Raw genomic sequence first — 25727 nt, 5'->3', positions numbered from 1 at the left:
TCAAATAAGTACAAGCAAGTGTGCGAGTTGATTTATAAATGCTTGTAAAACGTTGCCACCTTGAGTTTCACGACTGACATCTGGAGTTGATATAAGCTAACTTGATATCAGGTAGAAGAGCCTAGAGTTAAACCCGATCGACCCGTAGATTTATTTCACGTCACAAATAGATCAATACAGTCCGTATTAAGTGATGTTGTTTCTTTTTCAAATGTAGCCAGGAGTAAAGACCCTAACCCTGACTTACCTGACTCCTAGACGTTTGCACCTAATGGGGCTCAGACAAGACCCTCGATGCTCCTTGTGTTTAAACGGTGCTCTTGGTACATTTATGCATATGTATTGGGAATGCCCTCCTGTTAAGATATTCTGGGAAAAAGTAACCACTCAATTATCAGAATTTTTATCTCTGACCATACCTATACTGCCTTCTGTATTGTTGTTGAATGATGAATTGTTGTTGAATGATGTTTCTCAGTTATCAACCTCTGTACATGTAAAAAGAAAAATTTTGTCCAGTCTTACGGCTGCCAAAAAGTTGATAGCGTCACGCTGGATTCAACCGGATAAAATGTGCCGGAAGGTGTGGGTTCTTATCTATCTCGATGTGATTTATCTAGAGATATCTACTGCACAAATTTTAGGTGTTAATGAAGCCAGCATAGCAATCTGGTTAGCTGTGGTGGAGAAGATAAAGGGAAGCATATGGACTTGTAATTTCTGATGTTAAATGGAATAGTGGATGTATAGTCCAAGAGGGGGTCCTGGGGGGGGGGGAAGGAAAGAGCGAGGAAGAGCGAGCAAGAGCACATGTATTGTATTGTATTTATTATTTTTATGTCTTTTAATCTACATTTATTTTGATTTAATTACTGGAATGTCATTATTGTTATTATTATTTCTGTCATTGTCCTGTGATTTATCATTGATTTTTACTGTTACTGTATTGTTTGTCTAGTTTTATGTTCTGATCATATACCCCTATCTGCCACTGTTGAAAGTCTATGGAGATGTTCCCCTTCTTTGCAGGGCTATAACTTTTTAAATTGTATTGCTAAATTGACATTACTATGGCCCATTCAACGTCAAGTATCTATCGTTTAGGACAGGGGTGTCAAACTCATTTTCACAGAGGGCCACATCAGCATTATGGTTGCCCTCAAAGGGCCAAAGACCGTATAAATGTTAATGTAATGTAAAATAAATGTAGCTACACATTTACATATTGTTAAACATGGTGTTTCTGTATTTATTCCTTATTCAAGTTATACATATTGCATATTCATTTGCATAAATGTAAAAATATATGTTAGCTTATGTTATTTTAACAAATAATTTGATCAGAACCCCATATTACTCCACCAATCAATGATCAAACCATTCAAGTAAATAACAAAGAAGAATATCATCAAATACAAGCTATGACATTAAGTTTGTTCAAAACCTTTTTGTCACAGTCAAGAGGGGCAGAACTAACAACTGTGAGCTGCAAAGAACACGTGGGACAGATGTAGCAGATGTTACAAAAACAAATGGCTGCACACAACCTTGCAGAGGCCATACATCCAACTAATGGAAGATAGTTTAATTAACTTTAATTAACAGATTGCAGAATGGGTACAGTACAGTACAGCTCAATACACACAATTGTTAAGGGGATGCAGACCAGAGAAAGACTTTCGACTTGTTTACATCAGGGTCTCCCATTTTCAATTCGTAATGAAATTGCTATTATGTGTCTGCATGAACACACAACTGTAACTGTACTCAAAAATAACAAAATAAGGGTTGTCTCAGTTCACAACTATATTGGTCAAGTTTTGGGTGGGACTTGTTTGCGTCCCTTCAGCTTCTTATTCAATTGAGCGAGATGCTTGGTTATGTCACACAGCCAGTTTGCATCTGACAGTTCAGACAATATTTCTTCAACCCTTTGTTACCTATTCCGCCTGGATCTTTTTTGTATTTTGGGCTGTAAAATTGTCAAAGAATGTCTGAGGAGTAAGTGCTTTTGGCTTTTTTCCTTTGTTACCTCAGATGTTCAACATACATGTATGTGTAAGAATGTGTAATAACTAAGGCTGTCAAAGTTAAAGCTTTATTAACGCATTAACCCACAATTATTTTAACACTGCTATTTTTTAACCCAATATTAATGTAAACATTTTTTTATTTTTTTATTTTTTTTTACCTGAGCTCTTGGGGGGCCACATCAAATGACGTGGCGGGCCGGATTTGGCCCGCGGGCCGTGAGTTTGACACCTATGGTTTAGGATGTAGCAACGTTCTACTTTTTCATTCACATATTCATACTAAAATATGGTCTAAAGTATAAATATATTTTTATCGTTTTCTGCAGCATTCTGCAGAACGTGATTTATAGCCATAAATGCATTATTTTGATGATCAAATACAGTTTGATAGCGATCGGCGCCAGATAAAACATTTCAAATGTACGTGCTTCTAGAAGTTACTACTCATCATCTGATGTTGATTGGATGGGGGGGGGGTCGTTTATAATTCCATGGCCAACGTTAGATGATTCATGTAGTGTGGGTGATATGATCATCAGAGCAGTTTGTATCGAACACGGTAATAATAAACGCTGAAACTTACCCCAGTCTCCTCGGGCCATTGGGCGATCAGCTTGGAGTAGAACGTTTCCTATTATGAGATGTTGATCTAGATGAACCATTTCCAGGTTGTATAATACTATATACGTCCAAATAACATTGTTTATTGAGTTAGGGCAAGCGATTGATTATCCAGTGTGTCGAGATGGAGCGAGTGGCCGGACCGAATTTGGATGAGCACCACTTTCTGTTTCCGGTTTGCTGTTTGGGCGATCCGCCACCAGATGGCGCTCTTGAACCGTTGGAGAGTTGAGAGGAGATCAACAGGAGATCTCAAGTCTCCGCGGGTGAAATATGATTGCCATCACAGATTTTTGAAATATTGATCTCAATGACGTGTTACGGCGTCATTGGCAGATTACACATGGCGGAGAATGACGTGTTAACTCGTCCTTGGCGATTAAAGGGTTAAAAAAGGGGGGGGGGAAACATTTGTTCAAAAAAAAAAAATACCCTAACCCTGTCAAAACAGCAGTCAAAGTGTATATTTTCAGCACTACGTTTGCTTACCAATGATTTTAAGTGTTATTAGCGAAATATGAGCTTGTAAAAATCTCTGCGCATTGCATCGGAAAACGGACGGTTTAGATGCGAGGACAGGAAGCCGTCATGAAATCGTTTTATTAACTAAAAGATTTTAACTAAATAAAAAGCAGCAGCACTATTGCATAATTAAGTCATGTAGCCTATGTATTTCTTCCTTTAGGGGAGTAGGACATTTGTTTCACAGTTTTAGCATGATGTTTTATAGATGGCTAGGTTAAACACAGGATTTAGTTTTTAACACTTTCTCCGCCAATAACGTCATACAACGGGTTTCAAGTTCATGTGAATTCTGCCAGATCACGGCGTACAACGTTATTCTGATCATATTTCATATTTTCGCCATGGTATTCATATTTCACTCACGGAGCCTTGTGGGATGCTGTGGGACTCGGCACAACTCTGCAACGCTTCAATACTGCCACCTGGTGGATGATCAGCGAGTTGCCAAACCGGAAGTGGACGGTTGGGTCTCGGTGCGTCTCCGAAATCCGTCCGGCCACTCGCTTATCGTTGCGGGACTCAAGACACACGTCCATGTGTAGCGATCGCTGCCATAACTCAATAATCGACATGATTTGGGCGTGTATTAGTATTATACAAACCGGAAATGGATCGCTTCGATCCCCATCACATAACTGGGATCGGTTTGCTCCAGTATCATCGCCCAACGGTAAGAGGAGGCTGCCGTGAGTTTCAGCGTTTTTGTTTATTATTATCGATGCAAACTGCTCTGATCTATATATCACCCATACTACATAAATCATTTAACGACGATCACGGAATTATAAACAACCCCCCCCCCCTCCGTTCACCCGCGCATGATCAGTCATAACGTTTAGGACCATGTACAGTTGAAATTTTTAATATAGCGTGTATCGGCAACAAATGGCATTTGATAATGTATATATGCATTTATTCATTTATCTCACGTTCTAGGATTTACTGCAGAAAACGATAAAAACATATTTATATTCTAGACGGTATTTTTGTATGAATGTGTGAATGAAAAAGGAAAACGTTCCTACATCCTGAACGATAGATAATCGATGTTGAATGGGCCATAGTAATGTCAATTTAGCAATACAATTAAAAAAGTTATAGCCCTGCAAAGAAGGTAAACATATCCATAGGCTTAGACTGGTGGCAGTGATCAAACATTGATGGATATAAGCGTGGCAGAGAAAGTGTTAAGAGCGGGGGAAACAGTATCGGATGACGGATGGGTATCGGTATCGGCAGATAGTCAAGGCTGTGATATTGGTATCGGACATGAAAAAGTGGTATCGTGCCATCCCTAGTTACAGACGCCTATAATGGTATCTGAAGGACTGGCAAAGAGGTATGATTAAGACAGGTCCATTCACTTGAAACTTAATTGTTTTCTTTTTTTATCCTTCTAAAACTCCATGAAAACACTGTTACAACCTAATGATCTACAGTCCAGAAAGGCGCTGTGGGAGCAGAGAGACGATCCCTTACCTCCCAGTGGTGGTCCGGCCAGGCCGGCGAAGCTCTGGATGAACACGTAGACGCCGACGGACGACGCCATCCTCTGGATGCCCACCACCTCGTCCTCCGCCAGCAGCGGGATGTGCGTGGATCCCACCGTGCCCATGAAGAAGCCGTAGGAGGCGCAGCAGACCGCCAGGCCCCAGAACTCCCACACCAGCGTGAAGGCCACCAGCACCAGGCACAGGAGAACCACACACACCAGCAGCACCCGGGTCTTCCTGCAGCAGACCCTGTTCAACACCACCCCGATGGACAGGCGGCCGCACACCTCGGCCACCGCCATGACGGACAGCATGTAGGGGGCCGTGTCGGGATCCACGCCCCGGCTCTTGCTGAGCTCGATGATGTAGAGCTGTGGGGCAAAGAAGCCCAGTGTGGCGAACAACCCGAAGAGCGAGTAGAAGATGAAGGCGCCGTCTTTGAGCACGGTGAAGTCCAGGAGTTTGGGTTTGTTGGGCTGTAGAGTGGAATCCTCAGCCTCCTTCCCCCCAGCCTCCAGCTGCTTCTCTCGCTCCACCAGGGCCTCTGCGGCCGCACCCGTGCCCGTGGCCCGGAGGTCTGTGCTGGAGGCGGAGAGAGAGGTGACGCCCGAGTCCCCAGACCCGAGGGAACCCCCTGAGCTGATGGAGGTCCTGGTTATCTCGTTCTCCTGCTCGTAAACAGTCTGCAGCTTTTTGGAAGAGGGTGACTGCTTCTTGGATTCATCTTCTGCCATCTCAGTCTTTGGCTCGATGATGATTGGGCGAAGGAGGGCCCCGCAGCCAATCACAGAGGTCTGCAGGATGCCAATGATGACTAGGCAGTAGCGCCAACCTATTCGTTTCTTCAGTGCAGTGAAGGCTGGGAAGACACAAAGAGGTGGAAGATACAGGGGGTGGAAGATACAGGGAGGTGGAAGATACAGGGAGGTGGAAGACACAAAGAGGTGGAAGATACAGGGGGTGGGAGATACAGGGAGGTGGAAGACACAAAGAGGTGGAAGATACAGAGGTGGAAGATACAGGGGGTGGAAGATACAGGGAGGTGGAAGATACAGGGAGGTGGAAGACGCAAAGAGGTGGAAGATACAGGGGGTGGGAGATACAGGGAGGTGGAAGATACAGGGGGTGGAAGATACAGGGAGGTGGAAGACACAAAGAGGTGGAAGATACAGGGGGTGGAAGATACAGGGAGGTGGAAGACACAAAGAGGTGGAAGATACAGAGGTGGAAGATACAGGGAGGTGGAAGACACAAAGAGGTGGAAGATACAGGGGGTGGGAGATACAGGGAGGTGGAAGATACAGGGGGTGGAAGATACAGGGAGGTGGAAGACACAAAGAGGTGGAAGATACATGGGGTGGAAGATACAGGGAGGTGGAAGACACAAAGAGGTGGAAGATACAGAGGTGGAAGATACAGAGAGGTGGAAGATACAGGGGGTGGAAGATACAGGGGGTGGAAGATACAGAGAGGTGGAAGATACAGGGAGGTGGAAGATACAGGGGGTGGAAGATACAGGGAGATGGAAGATACAGGGGGTGGAAGATACAGGGAGGTGGAAGATACAGGGGGTGGAAGATACAGAGAGGTGGAAGATACAGGGGGGTGGAAGATACGGGGAGGTGGAAGATACAGGGGGTGGAAGATACAGGGGGGTGGAAGATACAGGGAGGTGGAAGATACAGAGGTGGAAGATACAGGGGGTGGAAGATACAGGGAGGTGGAAGATACAGGGAGGTGGAAGACACAAAGAGGTGGAAGATACAAGGAGGTGGAAGATACAGGGAGGTGGAGATACAGGGATGTGGAAGATACAGAAGGAGGTGGAAGATACAGAAGGAGGTGGAAGATACAGGGAGGTGGGGTTATTTATGTTAGGCCCCTAACCCAGAGAGAGCAATACAACTAATATGGTGCTTCCATTTGGGCCGCAAGAACATTATCTTAGGGCTTTATTTAATACATTTTATTATACACATTTTACATATTTATTTGGTGCTGAGTGCTACCACTGAGTCCAATTACATTATTCAAAGATAAATGAGCCCAAACTTCTTCCTATAGCCTCACCTGGGGCGAACGCGAACATGGCGAAAGACTCTCCAGAAGAGGCGATGGAGATGACGAGCGCCCGTCGTCTGGAGAAGTACTGGGCGAGGATGGTGACGGTGGGGAGGAAGGCGAGGCAGTAGCCCAGGCCTGTGAAAGACATGATAGAAAACTAAAAGGGGACATGACAGGAGACAGGGGGGAGGGTGGGGGTGGCAAAGATCAAGGCTCACAGAGGTTCAAGATGTCAGGTCGCTTCAATGTCAAAGGTTGCGAGGTCGGCGGAGTTGACTCTGCCTTGTTTACGGTGTCCTGCTAAAAGACAAATGTATGTAAAAAAAAGACAAGAAGAGAGACAGAGACGGGGGGAGAGAAGAGAAAGGGTTGTGGGGTTAATTCCAGAGAGGAAGGGGTTGTTGGGGAGGGAGAGCTAGCAGTGCATTTGTTCTGTGAAAGAAGAGGTAAAGGTACATGCCCACATTATGGTAAATGTGCTTCTCCAGACAGGAAGATGGATACTAACTCCCTCTCTGTGCGTTCAGTAGAAATGTATCCGGCTGCAGACTAGCCTAGCACAGCACAATGAATGGAAGTGGGTACAGACCACTAGCCTAGCTTAACCCTTTCACTACCACACTACAGGTTAACCCTTTACTATCACACTACAGACGGTTTCTGTAGTGTGATAGTAAAGGGTTAACCTGTAGTGTGGTAGTGAAAAGGTTAATCATTTGTCGTGCAGCAGTGAAAGGGTTAACATTCTGCATTGTTGCAGTGAAAGGGTTAACCATTTGGTAGTGTGACAGTGAAAGGGTTAAAACTCTGAGAAACGTGTTTTTGGCCCAACAGCTAGGCTAGCTGGTCCGTATTTCCATTCAAAGGCTAGCTTGCAGCCAGATAGCTTTCTACTGAACGCACAGAAAGGAAATTCGTATCCATCTTCTTGTCTTGATTCTGGAGAAGATGGTATGTGCATTTCCCATAATGTTGGAGTGTTCCTTTAATGGATGACGTCAAACGCGGGGACAGACATAATACTGTGTCCCCTGTATTGCCACTTTCCCCTCCAATGCTCATCTGAAATGGAATGTCTCCTGAATAGACATTATTTGTCGGGTCAAATGTTTCTCAACAGCCATTTTCTGTTCTGTCAATCTGGAGCTGAAAGGGAAATTTCTTTCTGCTCCAGTTTTTCCTGCTTGGTCATTTCCAGTCAGTCCATCCTAAATGCATGAGATAGTGGAGTTTACATTATTACATGATGTTTAGCAGCACATAGGCCAGTTCTGGAAGAAACAGAGGTCAATCATGGCACTGCTAGGGGTCCCCATGTTCATTCATGACTGTGCAAGCTGTCACACATAAAAGCAAAAACAATTCTCTTCATCGCATGTTACACTGACATCGAATTGACGTCGCTCAGCCCACCGACCGACAAAAGAACAAACAAACAAGTAAAACAGGCAGAGAAAAATTGCAAGCAAATTAGCAAGTCGTGGTGGGCTGTGTGTGTGTATTTATGTATATGAACGTCTGTAAAGCTGTACGTGTCTGTATGCGTTAGTGTGATAGGTACCTGAGACTATGCCAATAGTGATGTACATCTCATTGATGGAGTTGACGAAGGCGGAGGAGATGGTGCCCAGGCTGATGAGGAAGCCCCCGGTCATCACCACGGGCCGGTAGCCGAAGCGGTTACTCAGCACCGTGGATAAAGGAGCTGGAGGGAAGAGGAGGGACTTGTGTCACCAAGACATTTCACTCACCAGACACTAGGGCTATGAAAACATGACCTGGCTAAAAGTGGATTATCTTGTTTTCATAATAGCTGGAAGACAATTTGAAAATAAAATTGGATTAATTGCCCAGCCCTATGGGACACACGCTGCCTAACTATTTCACAAATAAAGTAAATACTATAAGAAACAACATGCCACCTGTAAATGGTAACTTATCAGACTCAATTATAAAAAGTCAGATCATGAAGGACAAAGAATGTGAATTTGAATTTTTGGTCAGAAATCTTTCAGAAATTGAAAAGCTATTGTCTGAATTAAAATGTGACAAGCCCTCTGGTCACGACAATCTGGACAGTAGACTTTTGAAGCTATCAGCTGGAAGTATTGCTGGTCCGATTAGTCATATATTCAAATATATTAGTCTTAAGGAAGGAATTTATCCGCAAATATGGAAGGTAGCTAAGGTCACTCTTCTACCAAAAAATAGAAAAGAATCCTTCACTGGACCAAATAGTAGGCCAATCAGTATTTTACCTGTTTTAGGTATACTTATGGAAAGAATTGCATTTAAACAAATTCAAAATGACTTCTCCCTTAATAACATAAATTCTGACTTTCAACATGCTTATAAACCTGGCTATTCAACATGCACAGCACACAATTGGCTGATGATTGGCTAAGAAATATTTACTGTAAATTATTAGTTGGTACAGTAGTTAGATTTTAGCGCAGCTTTTGATCTCATTGATCATGAACTGCTGCTTACAAAACTAGGTGATTGATTATGGTTTCAAACACTCAGCTACTAACTGGATGAAAAGTTACTTATTCATGAGACAACAATGTGTCCTGTTTAATGGAACTTTATCAAGCGTTAAAACGCTACAATGTGGCATTCCTCAAGAAAGTTGCCTTGGACCATTATTATATTCAATATTTGTAAATGATATGCCACATAGTTTAAAAAATGCAAGCAGTTCCATTTATGCAGACACTACAATATATGCTTCAGCAAGCAATGCCAAAGACCTCAGCAGTCTTCTTCAAAGTGAGTTAATACAGATTTCTGAATGGGTCACGGTAAATAAGCTGAAACTAAATGCATCCAAAACAAAATGTCTAATTATTTGTTCAAAGCATGCTCAGAGAGAAACACAGATTAAATATTTCTTTGCAGGGTGCAGACATTGAACAAGTTAAGGAGGCCAGATTGCTTGGAGTTATAATAGATGAAACACTCTCTTGGTCAACTCACATTAACAATATTGTAACAAAAATGAGCAGAAGTATTTAAATTATTAGACGGAATGCCTATTTTTTAACTGACACAGCTACCAAGCAAGTCATACAATCACTAGTCTTGTCACATCTGGACTACTGTCCAGCAATCTGGTCAAATACATCTAAACAAGACCTAAATAAAATACAGCTTACTCAAAATAGAGCTGCAAGACTTGCATTGCATAGCTCAATTAGAAACAGTGTGGAAAAAATGCACAAGGAACTGTCATGGATGAGAGTCAATGAGAGACTAGTGTGTAGTCTTATTTTGTTTATGAGAAATATTTATACTTTACATAAACCTGTGTGCCTCTTTTTGCAGCTGGTGCTTATTAATGATGGTCATGGCTATGGCACTAGACAAGCCTTGAAGGGTCGGTTCGCCCTGCCGAGACCCAGAACTGAAGCCTTAAAGAAAACTGTATTGTACAGGGCAATGTCCTACTGGAATAGACTTCCACAGTATTTGGTTTCAATTACCAGTAAGGTGGGTTTCAAGAGGAGACTAAGAGGGGCTGTAATTAGTGATGCACCGATGTGAAAATTGTGGCCGATACCAATAACCGATATTAATATTGCTGTTCTGGCCGATACCGATATTTACCGATGTCGATATCTCTGTATAGAAAACACTTATCTAACAGTGGGCAAGGCACTCACCACCAATGCTGGAGACGCTGGGTTCGAGCCCAGCTCTCCACATTGTTTTCAGTTTGGCTGGTCGTCCGTACTAATACAATTGGCAGTATTAGGGGGAGGGAAAACTGAGGGGTGGGGATCGGACGTTGTGGACAGCGACTCCTACAGGTCGGTTGGTGCGCCTGCGCAGTAGAATCAAGAAGCGATGGGGGCGGCGCCCCTCCAAAAGCACAGACCCCTGACGCTGAAAGATCGCGCCGCGCAGGTGAAAAGATGCGACGGCTGCTACCTCGAGTATCGGAGGGGACTCGTGCTATGTATGGCTTCGTCCACATTGCAGCCGGCTTGTGGGAGGCAAGAAACAGCGTTCGAGACAGGGGAGGGTTGAATTGGATGATACGAAATTGGGATGGGAGAAAAAATAGAAAATGGGAGAAAAAGTGGATCAAAAAAAGAAAACACTTTTTTATGATAATCAAATAAAGAGCTATTTCCAAAACGCATTTTTTTTTCTTTTTTTACTTTTGTAACTTATTTTCAGAAATGATATTTTGAAACTATTTAAGGCCAAAACATGTAAAAAGAAAAAAATAAGATTAAAAAAAAATAATAATAAACTTTTTTTTTTATATCGGCCCATATCGGCCCTATCTTGATATCGGCCCGATACCGATGTGTAAAAAGACGGATATTATATCGGCGGCCGATATATCGTGCATCACTAGCTGTTTTGGTTGGGTCTAATCTGTGTCTAATGAATGGGTTCTTGTGTTGGGTTATGTGTTGATTTGGAATGTCTTTGTCTAGTGGTTATGAGGAGTATTAGAGTATTAGTGTATGGGATGTCATGCTGTTTTTGAGCACGTTTTAGTTTTCTCTGAGATGTCTCCGTTTGTTGTTTTATTGATATTTGTTTTATTGATATTTGATTTGTTCTATATGTTTGTATATTTGTTATTGTTCTATATTAGAAGATTTTGCATACATATTTGTTTTTATGTCTGATTTTGATTGGTTTAATGTTCTATAATTGTTTGTATATTTTATTGGTGTTTTATTGATATTTGTTTTGTTTTTATGTTGTTTTATTGATTATTCTTGTTTAATTGTTATATGTTTGTATACAGACCCCAGGAAGAATAGTTGCTACTGAGGCAGTGACTAATGGGGATCTGAAATAAATAAATAAATAAATCCTCTGAGTCCATCCATCGCTTGGTTTGATCTAAGTCCAACAAATACATTATTAGTCAATTAGCCTGTTTCAATCTTTTTATTGAATGTTTCTTTTCCCATGTTGAATGAGTTGTATCCTGAAGAAAAATTGTAAGCACATGTTTGGTAAGCACTACATGTCAGCTAGCTTCAGTCAGCTTGTACAGACTTAACCCCATTGACTTTGCATTGGTTTGTGGCTAACTAGCCGGAGCTAGTAGAAGGAATAGCAGGGAATGCTGGATGAACTTTACCCATCAACATCATCATTGGTAAGTATAGGAAATAAGAGATACAGTTCCAAAAACCAGAACTATCCCTTTAACGAGGTCCCTCTGCATGACTGCATGTGAGAAATGCAATTGTACAGATTTATCAATTACCCAGACTGGTAACACTTTATAATAACACTCAGTTATAAGACCTTTATAAGGTATTTGTAGATAATGAACTAATCATGAACAAATCATTTATATACATTCGTAAATTATTATTAAATCATTTATAACTATATTTGTATAACATTTACAAATTAGTTCTACATTATTTATAACTCATTATCAACATTGTTTGTACTTGAATTGTTCATCATTAAATAATGTTGTATAGTAGTAACACATTTGTAGATGCTTTGAAAAATGGATATGAAAAAAACGACTATACCCTGGGGGCACTAGGACCCAGGACCAGGAGTACCCTGGCCAGGTATTGACAGAGTATGTAGAGGAAGTATCACGCGAGACATACTTGACTTCGATGTGTGTTGCCGTCTGTTGAATGGAAGCACGATACATTAGCAGAGCCAAGTTATTTGTGCTGCCCCACACTTTTAAGGTATGAGAAGGCTAAACACATTTTTTGTTGGTAAATCTATTCCATCATTTCCGACCTACAACTCTTATACTGTATGTTGTGTAGGGTTGGGCACCTAACTTCCGGTTCTGGAACCGGAAGTAACATGCTTGCATTTCTATTCTAAAAAATAAAATAAATTTACTTTGTTAATTAATACCCTAGTTACAGTACAGAAAATTAAACTGTATCAAGTCAACTGACAATGTGAATAGTATGACATTTTTTTAAATATTTTTCAAAAGAAAATAATATCTCCTGCGAAATAAGCTGTGACCTGTTTTGACCTGCACCTCAAAGAATCGGAATCGAGAATCGTTTAGAACAGGAATCGAAAGGGAGAATCGGAATCGTAACCGGAATCGTTCAAATCCAAACGATGCCCAACCCTAATGTTGTGTAGACGTACTTGATGTGGTGGGCGCTAACATTACATTTGAATTGTGTCTTTGTTCCTAATGTGTGCTCAGTAGGCCTATATGTATGTATGTGATGATGACACAAGGGTAATAATTATTTGTATTTTCAGGCTGTATAGGTGCCGATACATATACTATACATGTATATACTATAGGGTGATGAAAAAGTAAACAAATAATTAACTGTATTAGACATTTGTTAATGATGAATAGGCTTCACTTCAGATTAGGGCACACAATAGCACCTGCAAATTATTTATAGAGGTTTTATGAATGTCTTAACAAATCATTTGTTAAACATGAAAAGACAAGTCTGGTAATTGCTTCGTGTGTATTCATAAAAGTCCACAAATAAACAAACTATTAGACATTTGTTAATGATGAATAGGCTTCACTTTAGATTAGGGCACACAATAGCATCTGCAAATGATTTATAGATGTTTTATGAATGTCTTAACAAATCATTTGTTGAACATGAACAAATAAATGGAGGTACAGTATAGTTGTTTTTTCATATCCATTTTTCAAAGCATCTACAAATGTGTTACTACACATTAAACAACATTATTTAATGATGAACAAATCAAGTACAAACAATGTTGATAATGAGTTATAAATAATGTAGAACAAATTTGTAAATGTTATACAAATAGTTATAAATGTTTTAATAATAATTTACGAATGTATATAAATGATTTGTTAGAGGTAGAGATACCTATGGTAAAACACTTTAGATGCTTGGGAGTGGAAATATTCCCCACCATAAGACAAACGGTGAAGCACAATTACATAAAAATCCAAAACAAAATCAAAGACGACCTTGATAGGTGGTCAAAACTTAAAAACTCAGTACAGGCACGGATATCAATAGTTAAGATGGACGTACTACCTAGAATCAACTTCTTCAGCTCAATGCTACCGTTACCCCCTCCAGAGGGTTACTGGAAAAAATTACACTCCTCCACATACAAATTTATTTGGAATAACAAACCACCACGTATAAAAAGATCCACCGCACAGAGAAACAAAGCAGACGGTGGTATGGCATTTCCAGATTTTTTCCACTATTTTAAGGTGTACACTTTAAGACCATTGACAACATGGTTTGATCCCCAAGCATTAGTATCCTGGAGAAAATTAGAAGAAAATATAGTAGCCCCACATAGACTGAAGGACATAGCATACACTAAATTATCAATTAAGCAATGCAAACGGAAATTTGGCCCCATAATTACTCATGCGATCCGGATATGGCGTGAAACACAAAAAAAACATTCTAATCCAAATAAATGGCATAATCATACTCCCTTATTCAATAACAATGCACTCTTGATTGGAAAATGACCTATAAGATTCCCTATATGGGAAAAGCAAGGCATACACTCATTAGGTGATGTTTTTAACAAACAGGGTTTCTGTAGCTATGAAGAAATACGCAAAAAATTTAATCTCACCGAGTCCACACTTTTTTTTTTACACAGTTATTGTTAAGTTTGAAGTCTCACAGTGTTCCATTAAAGATACCAATTGAACACCAGATACCACAAATTCTTCTATGAAAGAGAGACATCGAGAGGTTTTGTTTCAGATTTTTATCATCAATTACTAACGTCCTCATATGAAACCCTCCACCTAGACTCCGTCTGGAGGAGGGATATACCAGACCTGGAAAGCGATTTTGATTGGCAAGAAGCCTGGGCAAATATTCGATTTACATCAAGGAACCCGGACCATCAACAAATAAATCTTAACTATATTCACAGGACATACTTGACTCCTTTAATACTGAAAAAATGGGTCTTAAACAACTCCAAATGCTCCTTATGTACAAATGGGGACGAGGGGACATTTATGCACATGTACTGGGACTGCCCACCAGTTAAAATATTCTGGAAAGAGGTGACCCAGCAATTATCAAATCTCTTAACTCTGAATATACCTGTACACCCCTCTGTACTACTGCTGAATGATGTTTTTGAGTATGCAGTAAATCCACAGCTAAAGAGATTGGTTTTATCGGGTATCACAGTGGCTAAAAAGCTGATAGCATCACGATGGTTCCAACCGGAAAAAATTTGCCGAAAGGTCTGGATTATTACATATCTCGATGTGATTTATCAAGAAATATCTACAGCTAGAATTTTGGGTCTCAATGAATCCAAAATGACAATGTGTTTAGAAGTGGTGGAGATAATAAAAGCTAGCATATAATGGTAGTGTCTGGTTAGGAGCGAGGTATAATGGATGGATTATCCAATGGGGGGTCCGGGAGGGGGGGGTACGAGCTAGAGCATATGTGTGTAGGGCAGTGATTCCCAACCTGGGGTCCGCGGACCCCCTGGGGGTCCGCCAGGGGGCGCAGGGGGTCCGCCAGACCACAGATGATTTGAGGTCTTTTTTTTTTTTTTTTTTTTTTATAGAAATATTTAATTAGCATATTTGTATCATCAGAAGCATGAATAGTCTCTCCACTACAATAAAAAATAAAGATAAATAAATAAACATCTAGACATGATTTTTGAACGTTAACAGTAGGCTACCGGGTAGCCGCTAAAACGCGAATCAGTTGACTGTATCACTTTCTGTAGCTAGCCTAGCACGCTAGTTAACTTTCTCGGCTCGTCTGCAGTCAGCCGCCAGAGGCGAAAATGTGTGACAAACGAAAAGGAGATGACGGCAGCTCATCTGCAAAAAAAGTTAGGACCTACAGCAATCGCGAAAATTACATCACCATGGGCTTCACTGAGGGACCAGACAAACGACCTGAGTGTGTGATTTGTGGAGAAAAGTTGGCAAACTCGAGCCTGAAGCCCAGCAAGCTGAAGAGACATCAGGCGTCTAAGCACCCAGAAACCGTTGGGAAGGATCCGGACTTTTTTCGGAGGAAAGAACAGTCTCTCAAGGCAAACAAGCCTGTTGATGTTAGAGTAGCGTGGAGCAGGGGTGGCAGTGATTTACAGAAGGCTACCGAAGCCTCCTTTGAGTGTTCGCTTTTAATTGCAAAAGCAAAGAAACCGCACAATATTGGCGAGCAGCTCATCAAACCAGCCTGCATCAAAATGGTTTAGAAACTGTGCGGCCCACAGGTGGCGGATAAACTAAAATCAGTACCACTCTCGAACAATGTAGTGAAAGACCGAATTGATAAGATGTCAAGTGATTGCGAGCAGCAGCTGTCAGAAAAGCTTAGAAAGGGTCCATTTGCCATACAACTTGATGAAACTACAACTGTCGCAGACGAGGCTGTGCTCATCGTTTATGTGCAATATATCGAAAATGAGGATCTGAAGCAGGACATTCTCATGTCAGTCAACCTTACTACCACCACTCGAGGTGAGGATATTTTTACTGCAGTGGATTCTTACTTCATTCAACATAAATGCAAACCGTTCACCATTAGGGCCTGATTTGAGAGGATGAATACAGGATTTGAATATTGGCCAAAATTTTGAAATACATATGGTGCAAGATTAGATTTGTTGATTGAAGGCACAAGTCAAAGAAGCATAGTGGGTCTAATTATGATGCATATGCCTGTGTATAAGCAGTTTGTTATTAAAATGACAAAAAAAAGGTATTAAACCCAGCTAGGACAGATTCTCTCTGCTACTGATTGGAATTTCCTGTCTCATATTTAGTTTAATTTGTTGCATTGATTTGTTCCATAAATGCAAACCGTTCACCATTAGGGACTGATTTGAGAGGATGAATACAGGATTTGAATATTGGCCAAACATTTTGAAATGCATATGGTGCAAGATGAGATTAGTTTATTGAAGGCACAAGTTAAAGAAGCATAGTGGGTCTAATTGTGATGCATATGCCTGTGTATAAGCAGTTTGTTATTAAAATGACAAAAAAAAAGTATTAAACCCAGCTAGGACAGATTCTCTCTGCTACTGATTGTAATTTCCTGTCTCATATTTAGTTTAATTTGTTGCATTGATTTGTTCCATAAATGCAAACCGTTCACCATTAGGGCCTGATTTGAGAGGATGAATACAGCATTTGAATATTGGCCAAACATTTTGAAATGCATATGGTGCAAGATGAGATTTGTTGATTGAAGGCACAAGTCAAAGAAGCATAGTGGGTCTAATTGTGATGCATATGCCTGTGTATAAGCAGTTTGTTATTAAAATGAAAAAAAATAAAAATGTATTTTATGGTATCTTATTAGGAGGGGGTCCGCGAATTTTATCAGAGATGTTTGGGGGTCCCTGGGGGGAAAAAGGTTGGGAACCACTGGTGTAGGGTATTAGATAGCAGGTATTGGGGGTATATCCTGTATAAGACATTTAACTATATGGTGATTTCATTGGATGTGCACTGTTAATAATGCTTGTATATCTTATCGTGTGTTGTCATGTTTGTCTATATGTTTGTTTAAAAAATAATTAAAAAAATAAAACACAAAATGATTTGTTCATGATTAGTTCATTATCTACAAATACCTTATAAAGGTCTTATAACTGAGTGTTATTATAAAGTGTTACCAATTGATTGATTAGACAAATTTCTTTACTAAATTAATTAAGGAAGCATTCTGTTGACATGGTCTGTAGTTAACAGTTGGCGCTGAAGAGTAGTTTGGTTTTCAAATAGTTTCTGGAACTCGATGACCCCCAACACTGCCTTCTTTACAGTCAAAAGGTCAAATTCTTATCAGTTTATCCAAACAAACTGGTTTCCTCCTCGTCAACCAACTCAGCTGTTTCACACAACCGGCTGCAGCCGGCAGTCTAGTGGGGGGAGTCGGGACAATACATGTTCTTGCTGATGGCCAGCATCCTTTTTGGTTGCCTGGACTATGCGTGTCAGTGGCAGATCAATGGATGGCCTTACTGACTGAGCAGATCTCGTTTGTGAGTGAGCAGATTCGGTTGTTTTTCGGGGACAAGGACGTCCGAGGGAGGATTTCCTTAGCTGGCCTGAGGTCAGATTGTGTGTGCACATGGCGGCACCACGTGTGATGGGTGTGTCTGTCCTGGAGGTTGAAAGAGCTCTTAAAGGAACACACCAACATTATGGGGAATTCACTTAGTCTTCTCCAGAATCAGACAAGATGATAAGATACCAATTTCAGTGTGTTTGGTAGGAAGCTATCTGGCTGTAAGCTAGCCTAGCTTAGCACAAATGAATGGAAGTGGATACGGACCACTGGCCTAGCTTAAACTCCGGAAGAGGTGTTTTTGGCAAAGTGCTATCCGCTACCATTAATTTGTGCTAAACTAGGCTAGCTTGCAGTCGATAAGCTTACTACTGAATGCACAGAGAGGAAATTGGTATCTATCTTGTCTGACTCTGGAGAAGACAGTTAGCTCATTTCCCATAATGTTGGCGTGTTCTTGCTAGAAAAAGAGATCTTTGATCAAGTGACTACCTGGTAAAATAAAAGTAAAATAAATAAAGGTAAAATAAACCGCTGCAATGTTTTTATTCCAGGGAATAATGACCAGGGAACTTGGTGAATTTTCTTTTTAAATTTAATTTAGACTAATAACTATTCTAAAACCCAGCACAAAAACAGCTAATTTGGCTACTCAAGCCATTGCTCAGTGTGATTTGATCACTCTTTGAACTGTTGCGGTCAGGCAAGCGCAACCGGAGTCTCATGGCCAGTAAAGAGAGACTCAGAAGGAGCTTCTATCCTCGGGCCATCAGGATGCTCAATGACTCCATGTAAGAACCCATCATCTACACTGATTGCACACACATCCACATACTCACTTTTAAACAAACATTCACCTTAACACTCACTTTAGACACTTCAACACTACATTATATTTATCTATTATTAAAGAGATTTGCACTACATTCATTTTCTGCATTGTACCTCACTGTTTACTAATTTGTACTACTTTAGATTGTATATTGTACTGTATATTGTATATATGTATATGTATATGTATATAATTATTGTATATTCCTCTTTACTTACTTTTTTTTTTTTTTACTTACTTTTTACTTACTTACTTTCTTACTTACTTTTTTACTGTATGAAGCACACTCTCAGCAGGGGCTCATACAGAACCAAGCATTTCACCGTAAAAGTACATATATTATTGTGATATTTAATAAACAAACAAACAAACAAACAAACAAACAAACAAACACACCCACAATCCTGAGCATGTCTGAGCAGCCAGGTGAGCTGTTTGTGAGCTGGGTTTCAGAATAGTTATAAACATCGCCCTGCGATGACTGACCAGTGAAGGTGAGGACGAAGACACAGATGGAGATGACCCAGGAGACGCGGCTATTGATCTCCCCGAAGTCCCTCATCAGGTCGTGGAGGAAGATGCCCAGGCTTTTGATGGTGCCGTAGGTGCACACCTCCACCAGGAAGAAGGCCAGGGCCACCGCCCAACCCCAGCCCCCATCGGGCACTGCCGGGTAGACACAAGGGCCCATGCAGCTGCCTGACTTGGACCCCCTCATGGCTGGAACCAGGTCACCTGGAACGGGATGGGGGAAGATAATGGGGAAGGGTAACTTTAGCATAGTGTGTATGGGTGTTTTTTGGTTATTTAGTACACAGCAATAAATAAATAAGCACAAAATGTGCAATAGCTGCAACCTTTTTGCGATAGGCCACTGTTGCCATGCCCCCTTTTAATTGAATAGCACGAACACACACACTTGACCTCCATGCAAACCTCCTAAGTCAAAGCCTGTGGCCGCTAGGTGGTCTTTATCAACCAATTAACCAAGTGACCTATAGAGCTGCTGGTCACAGCTGATAGATTGATTGATATTAGTTGAGCAGCAACCATAACTATGTAAAGGACACATAACTGTTATCATATTATTAAATTATGGCTTTACTGTAATTTACCATAGGCTAATCTTTCTTTTTTTCTGTTGGCAAATGTAACTGTGATATCATGGTGTAATAGACTGCCAGTTCCCATCATCCATATACTGTAATAACTAGATGACATCCCTGATACTGCTGAGAGTTACCAGCTCAAGGTTTTGATATAGCAGCAAGAGGCACCACTGGATCACACCTGCAGATCCCATGTTGATGTTTACATTTGTTAATTTCTTGTGAGGGTGTGGACGACAGGTGTGAGTGAAGAACCACAGAAGAACCAGAGATGATGCTGCTCCGCCCGAAAGACACAAACACCTTGGAATCTTCATTATCATGTCAACAAAATGCCACTGTGCAGCTATACTCACTGCCAGTGTGAGTGTGATGTCTTTGTATAAAAATACTCTGTACGCTGTACATACATCTGATTAGCATTATTACTCAGTAGTAGGCTACTCATTTATATATACTCGTTTAATCACCTGTACTTTGGATATTGCTGTTGCACTTTACTGATACATTTGCACTCTGATTAGATGCCAACTTATTTTCGTTGTACTGTACTTGTGATGTACAATGACAATGAATTTGAATCTAATCTAATCTTTGTCGTCCGTGCCCTTCCTTTTAAAGAGCTTTAAGATAGTCTATGTGCAAACAAGAATCAAGCCTCTGTCTCGTTCTTTGACTCCATCAGTCAACAGTCAGTATGTAGGTCATAGGGGGAAATGTGGGCTAGAGAGAAAACATGCACAGACAAGCAAAACAAGACCTGCATAACATTTATAAGCCCCGCCCTCCTGTTTACCTCATCTGGAGTAGACCACACCCCTTATGTCTAGGCCGTCACCCCCACCCCGTCTCTGTACCTGTCTCTCAAGTTATCAGATGAGCCAAGCCGATGATATAATAACAGGAACATAACCAGAACCATTGATAAGAAACGGACAAGGAGGTGAATTCACATTGTGGCTCAGTGGGGGAAAGCAACAGGAGTGGTATCTAAGTAACACTGTGTATCTATGACTGAGCTGAGCAAAAAGCCCATTTGTACATGTGTAACAGAATGGTATAGCTAGGCAATAACGCTGCTACTGTACACAGATGTTACTACCATGAGTATATACATACCTGTATACAGTATATTATATCTATGCAGGCCTGGACTGGCCATCTGGCATGCCCGGTGGGCCGACGTATCTTTGGGACGTTATGATTTGATAAAGAAAAAAAATTATCTATAAAAATATATACTATACTTTTTTTCTTTTTTTAAGTTTGGTCAACGACCAGCCCACTACTAGGCTGGGACAGCGGCCCATTGGTACTGACTGACACTGGGCTGGCCCAATCACATCTCTTACTAAGCACCCCCCGCCAGTCGTGCAGGTACATGACTGAGAGGGGGGCTGGTACATGACTGAGATGGGGCTGTGGTACATGACTAAGAGGGGGCTGGTAGATGACTGAGAGGGGGCTGGTACATGACTAAGAGGGGGCTGGTAGATGACTGAGAGGGGGCTGGTAAATGACTGAGAGGGGGCTGGTATACATGACTGAGAGGCTGGTACATGACTGAGAGGGGGCTGGCTGGTACATGACTGAGAGGGGGCTGGCTGGTACATGACTGAGAGGGGGCTGGTACATGACTGAGAGGGGGCTGTCTGGTACATGACTGAGAGGGGGCTGGCTGGTACATGACTGAGAGGGGGCTGGCTGGTACATGACTGAGAGGGGGCTGGTACATGACTGAGAGGGGGCTGGTATACATGACTGAGATGGGGCTGGTACATGACTGAGGGGGCTGGTATACAGGACTGAGAGGGGGCTGGTACATGACTGAGAGGGGGCTGGTATACAGGACTGAGAGGGGGCTGGTAATGGTATACATGACTGAGAGGAGGCTGGTACATGACTGAGAGGGGGCTGGCTGGTACATGACTGAGAGGGGGCTGGTACATGAGTGAGAGGGGGCTGGCTGGTGGTACATGACTGAGAGGGGGCTGGTACATGACTAAGAGGGGGCTGGCTGGTACATGACTGAGAGGGGGCTGGTACCATGTATTGTGCATCATTGTAGGTCAAACCATTAAAAAGTTTATTTCCACGGCAGCCATTTTGGATTTTGGTCTCTCACAAATTTCCCCCGCCTTTTTAAAAAATACACCCCGGCTAAATTTGTTTATTAACCCTCCTAGATGACAAATCCATTGAGAAACGAAGTGCCATATAGATGACCCAACTACTAGGTCCATATCGTATCATCATAATATTATTTAAAAAATCATTAGGAAAGGGTTCCCTTGATAAAGATGCATGAAAAGGCTGTATAATATACAACACCTGCAAAAACTGCTTTTTTTATTTGATTAGATTTGTATTTGGAAATTAAAAACATATCATAAAAACAAATGATCTTGACCAGTTTGTATTCCTGAGGATATCACCTAAAAGCATTCATTAAAACACTTATTTCCAAGTCCTCAATGGAAGACATAAAAACACAGCACATATAGCCTACTCAACTGCTAATTTTTGCTCAACTGCAAAAATGTATGCCTACTTAATTATGTATTAGCCTACAGGAAAAAACACATTCACAACAGGCAGCAACGTTTATTTTCAGCCAAGTATGGTAATAAGGTAACTATTAGTATATATATGGTATGGATTACTTACTCTTATAACTTATTACTTTCTGTGGTAGCTCTAGTCTCCACCTACACAAATTGTTTTTGTCCTGTCCATTGATCATGCACCTTCACGTGATAGGCACATTAACTGTATGTCAAACTCCCCAAACAAACAAGCACACCATTGATTTAATTGCCATATAAATCACATACAAAGATCTAACTATTACTCCTCTCTGAACATGAATATAAAACAAGAAGGTGATCTATTAACTGTGTAAACCTTATGCAATATTCATCATTGATATTTGAATACTTGAAATCTGTATGAACTGAGTAGTTAGTATCAAATTAAATAAGATGGAACAGCTCCATGCATTAATTGAATAAACAACAATTGGCTCATTACCAGTATGGTATTGTTTAAATTGTACAGCTTTTTGCAAATTTTTTTTTTTATTTTCCATTTTTTTGACATGACATAAAACTAGACACACAAACATTAAAAGTAAAAATCCACAATAAATCATAGGACTATGATAGTCCAGTATTTAAATCAAAATAAATGTAGATTAAAGGATATATACATAATAATTACGATACATGACATAAAACTAGACACACAAACATTAAAAGTAAAAATCCACAATAAATCATAGGACTATGATAGTCCAGTATTTAAATAAAAATAAATGTAGATTAAAGGATATATACATAATATATTATAATATTTTTGCACATCTTTGTCAGGGAATTCCAACAATTCTGGAACTGAATGTACCAGTTAATTGTAATCATCTCTCTCTCCTTATGTCTAGTCAAGCCGGGTTGTGGAGGAGAGACAGGGAGGAACAGGTTATAGACTACTTTGCCCATCCTGAGCCTGCTATGATGCAGGTGTTTTTACATCACCACCCAAAACAAGATTCAGCCAAGAGCGAGTGAGTACACTGGTCCACTTGCACTGGTACACTTGTCCATGGCACTTAATACTACCCAGCTTTGTAGTGGTTTGGGGGAATAGTACAGTAGGTACGCATATTTAAGGGGACCGCAAGGATGGTGTACTGTCGGGTGGTGTCCGACCGATTATGGTGGGCCGGTCTGGGCCAAAAATGCCAGGGCAGATTTTTGGTCCCAGTCCAGCCCTGTATCTAGTCTACGTATATCTGTATATGTCCCTTAAACTCTTATGCCACTGGCCACCAGTATAGTATATGTATACCTGTATCACTGTACATATTTGTACTGTTCTTCAGTTTAGCATTATATTACTCAGTAGCTTGTTATATATGTCACATTTAATCACTTGTATATTGTTAATGCACTCCACTGTCTTGCACTCTGGTTAGATGCAACTTATTTTCTTTGTACTGTACTTGTACTGTATCTATGATGACAATACATTTTAATCTCTGACTTGACTTTCTGTAGTTTTAGTAGTCCTAGGCTATAGGACTGGAACCCACAGGGGAAGAGAAAGCCAGGAAGACCCAGAAACAGCTGGAGAAGGTCTGTCGAGGCGGATCTCAAGGAAAAAATAACATCATGGAAGGAAGCAGAGAAAATCGCCCAACACCGAACCAGCTGGAGAGATTTCATGAATGACCTATGCTCCCCAAAGAGCAAAAGGGTTTAAGTCAAGTTAGTCAAGGCTATAGGTCAGTGTAACCGATTGGGACGCATAAACATTATGCAATAATACTAGAGGCAGCTTGCCAAGCCCACGAAACTTGGAGGAGGGTCTGTCTGGGCCAGACTGCATGGTCACACCGCAGTGCAGTATGATGTCAACCCTCCTCGTGTCTTGGGCTTCTACCCCAGCAGTGCAGACAGCAGACCGTGCACTGTTCGGTTCCTTTAGCAATAATATACTACTATTATTGGCTATAACGTAATATTTGGTGAACGTTTTTATCGAAAGCGCCAGTACAGTGAAGTCTTGCATTTCCCAGGCTTGTATGGATGAGCCCGGTATCGAACCCGATAGTGTTCATGTGCCCTAGGTAGCCCACTTGTGCAGAGGCACTATAGATGTGGCTGTGGCTATTATTAACAAACGATTATTCTAAGCTAAATTTACGCTTAAAAACCACGGAGGTTATCTTAGAAAATGTCCATTAGAGAATTTATGTTGTAATGTTTAACGAATACTTGTATAAGTAAACCTCCTTAGTGCTATTAAATCCCGTGTTATGTCACAGGTAGACAAGCAGCACCGGGCAGCATCCGCGAGGCATATTCAGCAACAAGAAAAAGAAACCGGCGTAAAGTTCACACCATAGATAACTTACCGACTAAGTCGCTTCAGTCGAGAGGATGGACGTCAAAAATAGCCGACTGGTTTAATAAAGACTTGAGATCATGTTTTTTCTACCAGGCTATCGTTTCGACGTCCCCTGTCTGGAGTAATTGTTATATACAGCAGCTTTTCTTTATCCTAACGGTTCGTCGCTGCTCCTATACAGACAAATGTGTGTACTAAAGCTAATGTGATTTCTTCTCTTCTTGCCTTTTCCTCCGCATCTTTGTCGTTTATAAATCATTTCCTGTCCATCTTGACAGCTTCTCTTTATACCAGCCGCTCTTTCAAACGCGAGCGCGCAGACCCTCCAGAGCGCGCAGGGTCCTTCCTCTGAGGCCGTGATGTAGCTTGAGGCTACCTCTCCGAGAGGCGCTCTCCCTCCCTCATTCACACGCACACACCACAAACAGTGTAACATGTACTTGTTTTTCCATTGTCAAACTGCGTGTATGTGGATGTGAGAGAAAAAAATATTATAAACATAAACATACATTATTCCACTGTCGTGTTGTAGTAAGTAAGTAGTAACATTGCTGCTCTCGCTCTGAGCTCTCGGGGCCCCGCCCTTACATCGTCATCATCATCGACCTTCGTTGCCCTCATTTCCAATGATGACTAATTACAGATTAAATAAATAAAACAAGATTAAAAGTAATACAACTTTTAAAGATAAAAACAAGCTAAAATTGTTAAATGTATTATTATTATTATGTGCGCCCTTACTCATTTGTGTTCTACAGAGGGCGATATCGGTTCAAATAACAAACTCAGCAAGACCACGGCTTCTCAGTTACAGTGGTGACAATATTGTCACAAGGAAAGAAGATATTACCTACCTGGGTTCCATTCTAGAGGCAAATCTTTCCTGTGACAAAATGGCATCCAATGTAATAAAAAAAGTCAACCAACGAACTCGATTCTTGTACCGGATCTCCTCACTGGTAAACAAGAATACCCTGAAGACTCTGGCAGGAGCACTCATTCAAGGGTACTACAACTATGCTTGCACCTCATGGTACCAAAGCACCTCAAATGCGCTAAAAACAAAATTACAAACATCGCAAAACAAACTGGTCAGACTACTGCTTGACCACTCCTAGAAC

The 25727-nt window shown here is 41.1% G+C and overlaps 1 protein-coding gene across 2 annotated transcripts in view; it reads right to left on the bottom strand.

Annotated features, from left to right (window-relative positions):
* The window catches only part of slc16a6b (solute carrier family 16 member 6b), a 28301-nt gene extending 3122 nt beyond the window's left edge, over nucleotides 1-25179 (bottom strand). The window contains exons 1-5 of one of the 2 annotated variants that reach the window (XM_084328170.1): nucleotides 25116-25179; nucleotides 19076-19324; nucleotides 8298-8441; nucleotides 6743-6871; nucleotides 4659-5531 (exon numbers count right to left, since the gene is read on the bottom strand). In XM_084328170.1, coding sequence (XP_084184296.1) covers nucleotides 4659-5531; nucleotides 6743-6871; nucleotides 8298-8441; nucleotides 19076-19307 — 1378 coding nt within the window. In that variant the 5' untranslated portion in view covers nucleotides 19308-19324; nucleotides 25116-25179. Of the gene's footprint in view, nucleotides 1-4658; nucleotides 5532-6742; nucleotides 6872-8297; nucleotides 8442-19075; nucleotides 19325-24613; nucleotides 25068-25115 lie in introns of those variants that run through there. The other variant, XM_084328169.1, reaches the window with a different exon arrangement.
* Between the last annotated feature and the right edge of the window lie 548 nt (nucleotides 25180-25727).

This window comes from Notolepis coatsorum, assembly GCF_963971535.1.
Source record: "Notolepis coatsorum genome assembly, chromosome: 14".
NCBI lineage: Eukaryota > Metazoa > Chordata > Actinopteri > Aulopiformes > Paralepididae > Notolepis > Notolepis coatsorum.
The sequence above is the reverse complement of the archived record's forward strand: the minus strand, read 5'-3'. Positions and strand labels throughout refer to the sequence as shown.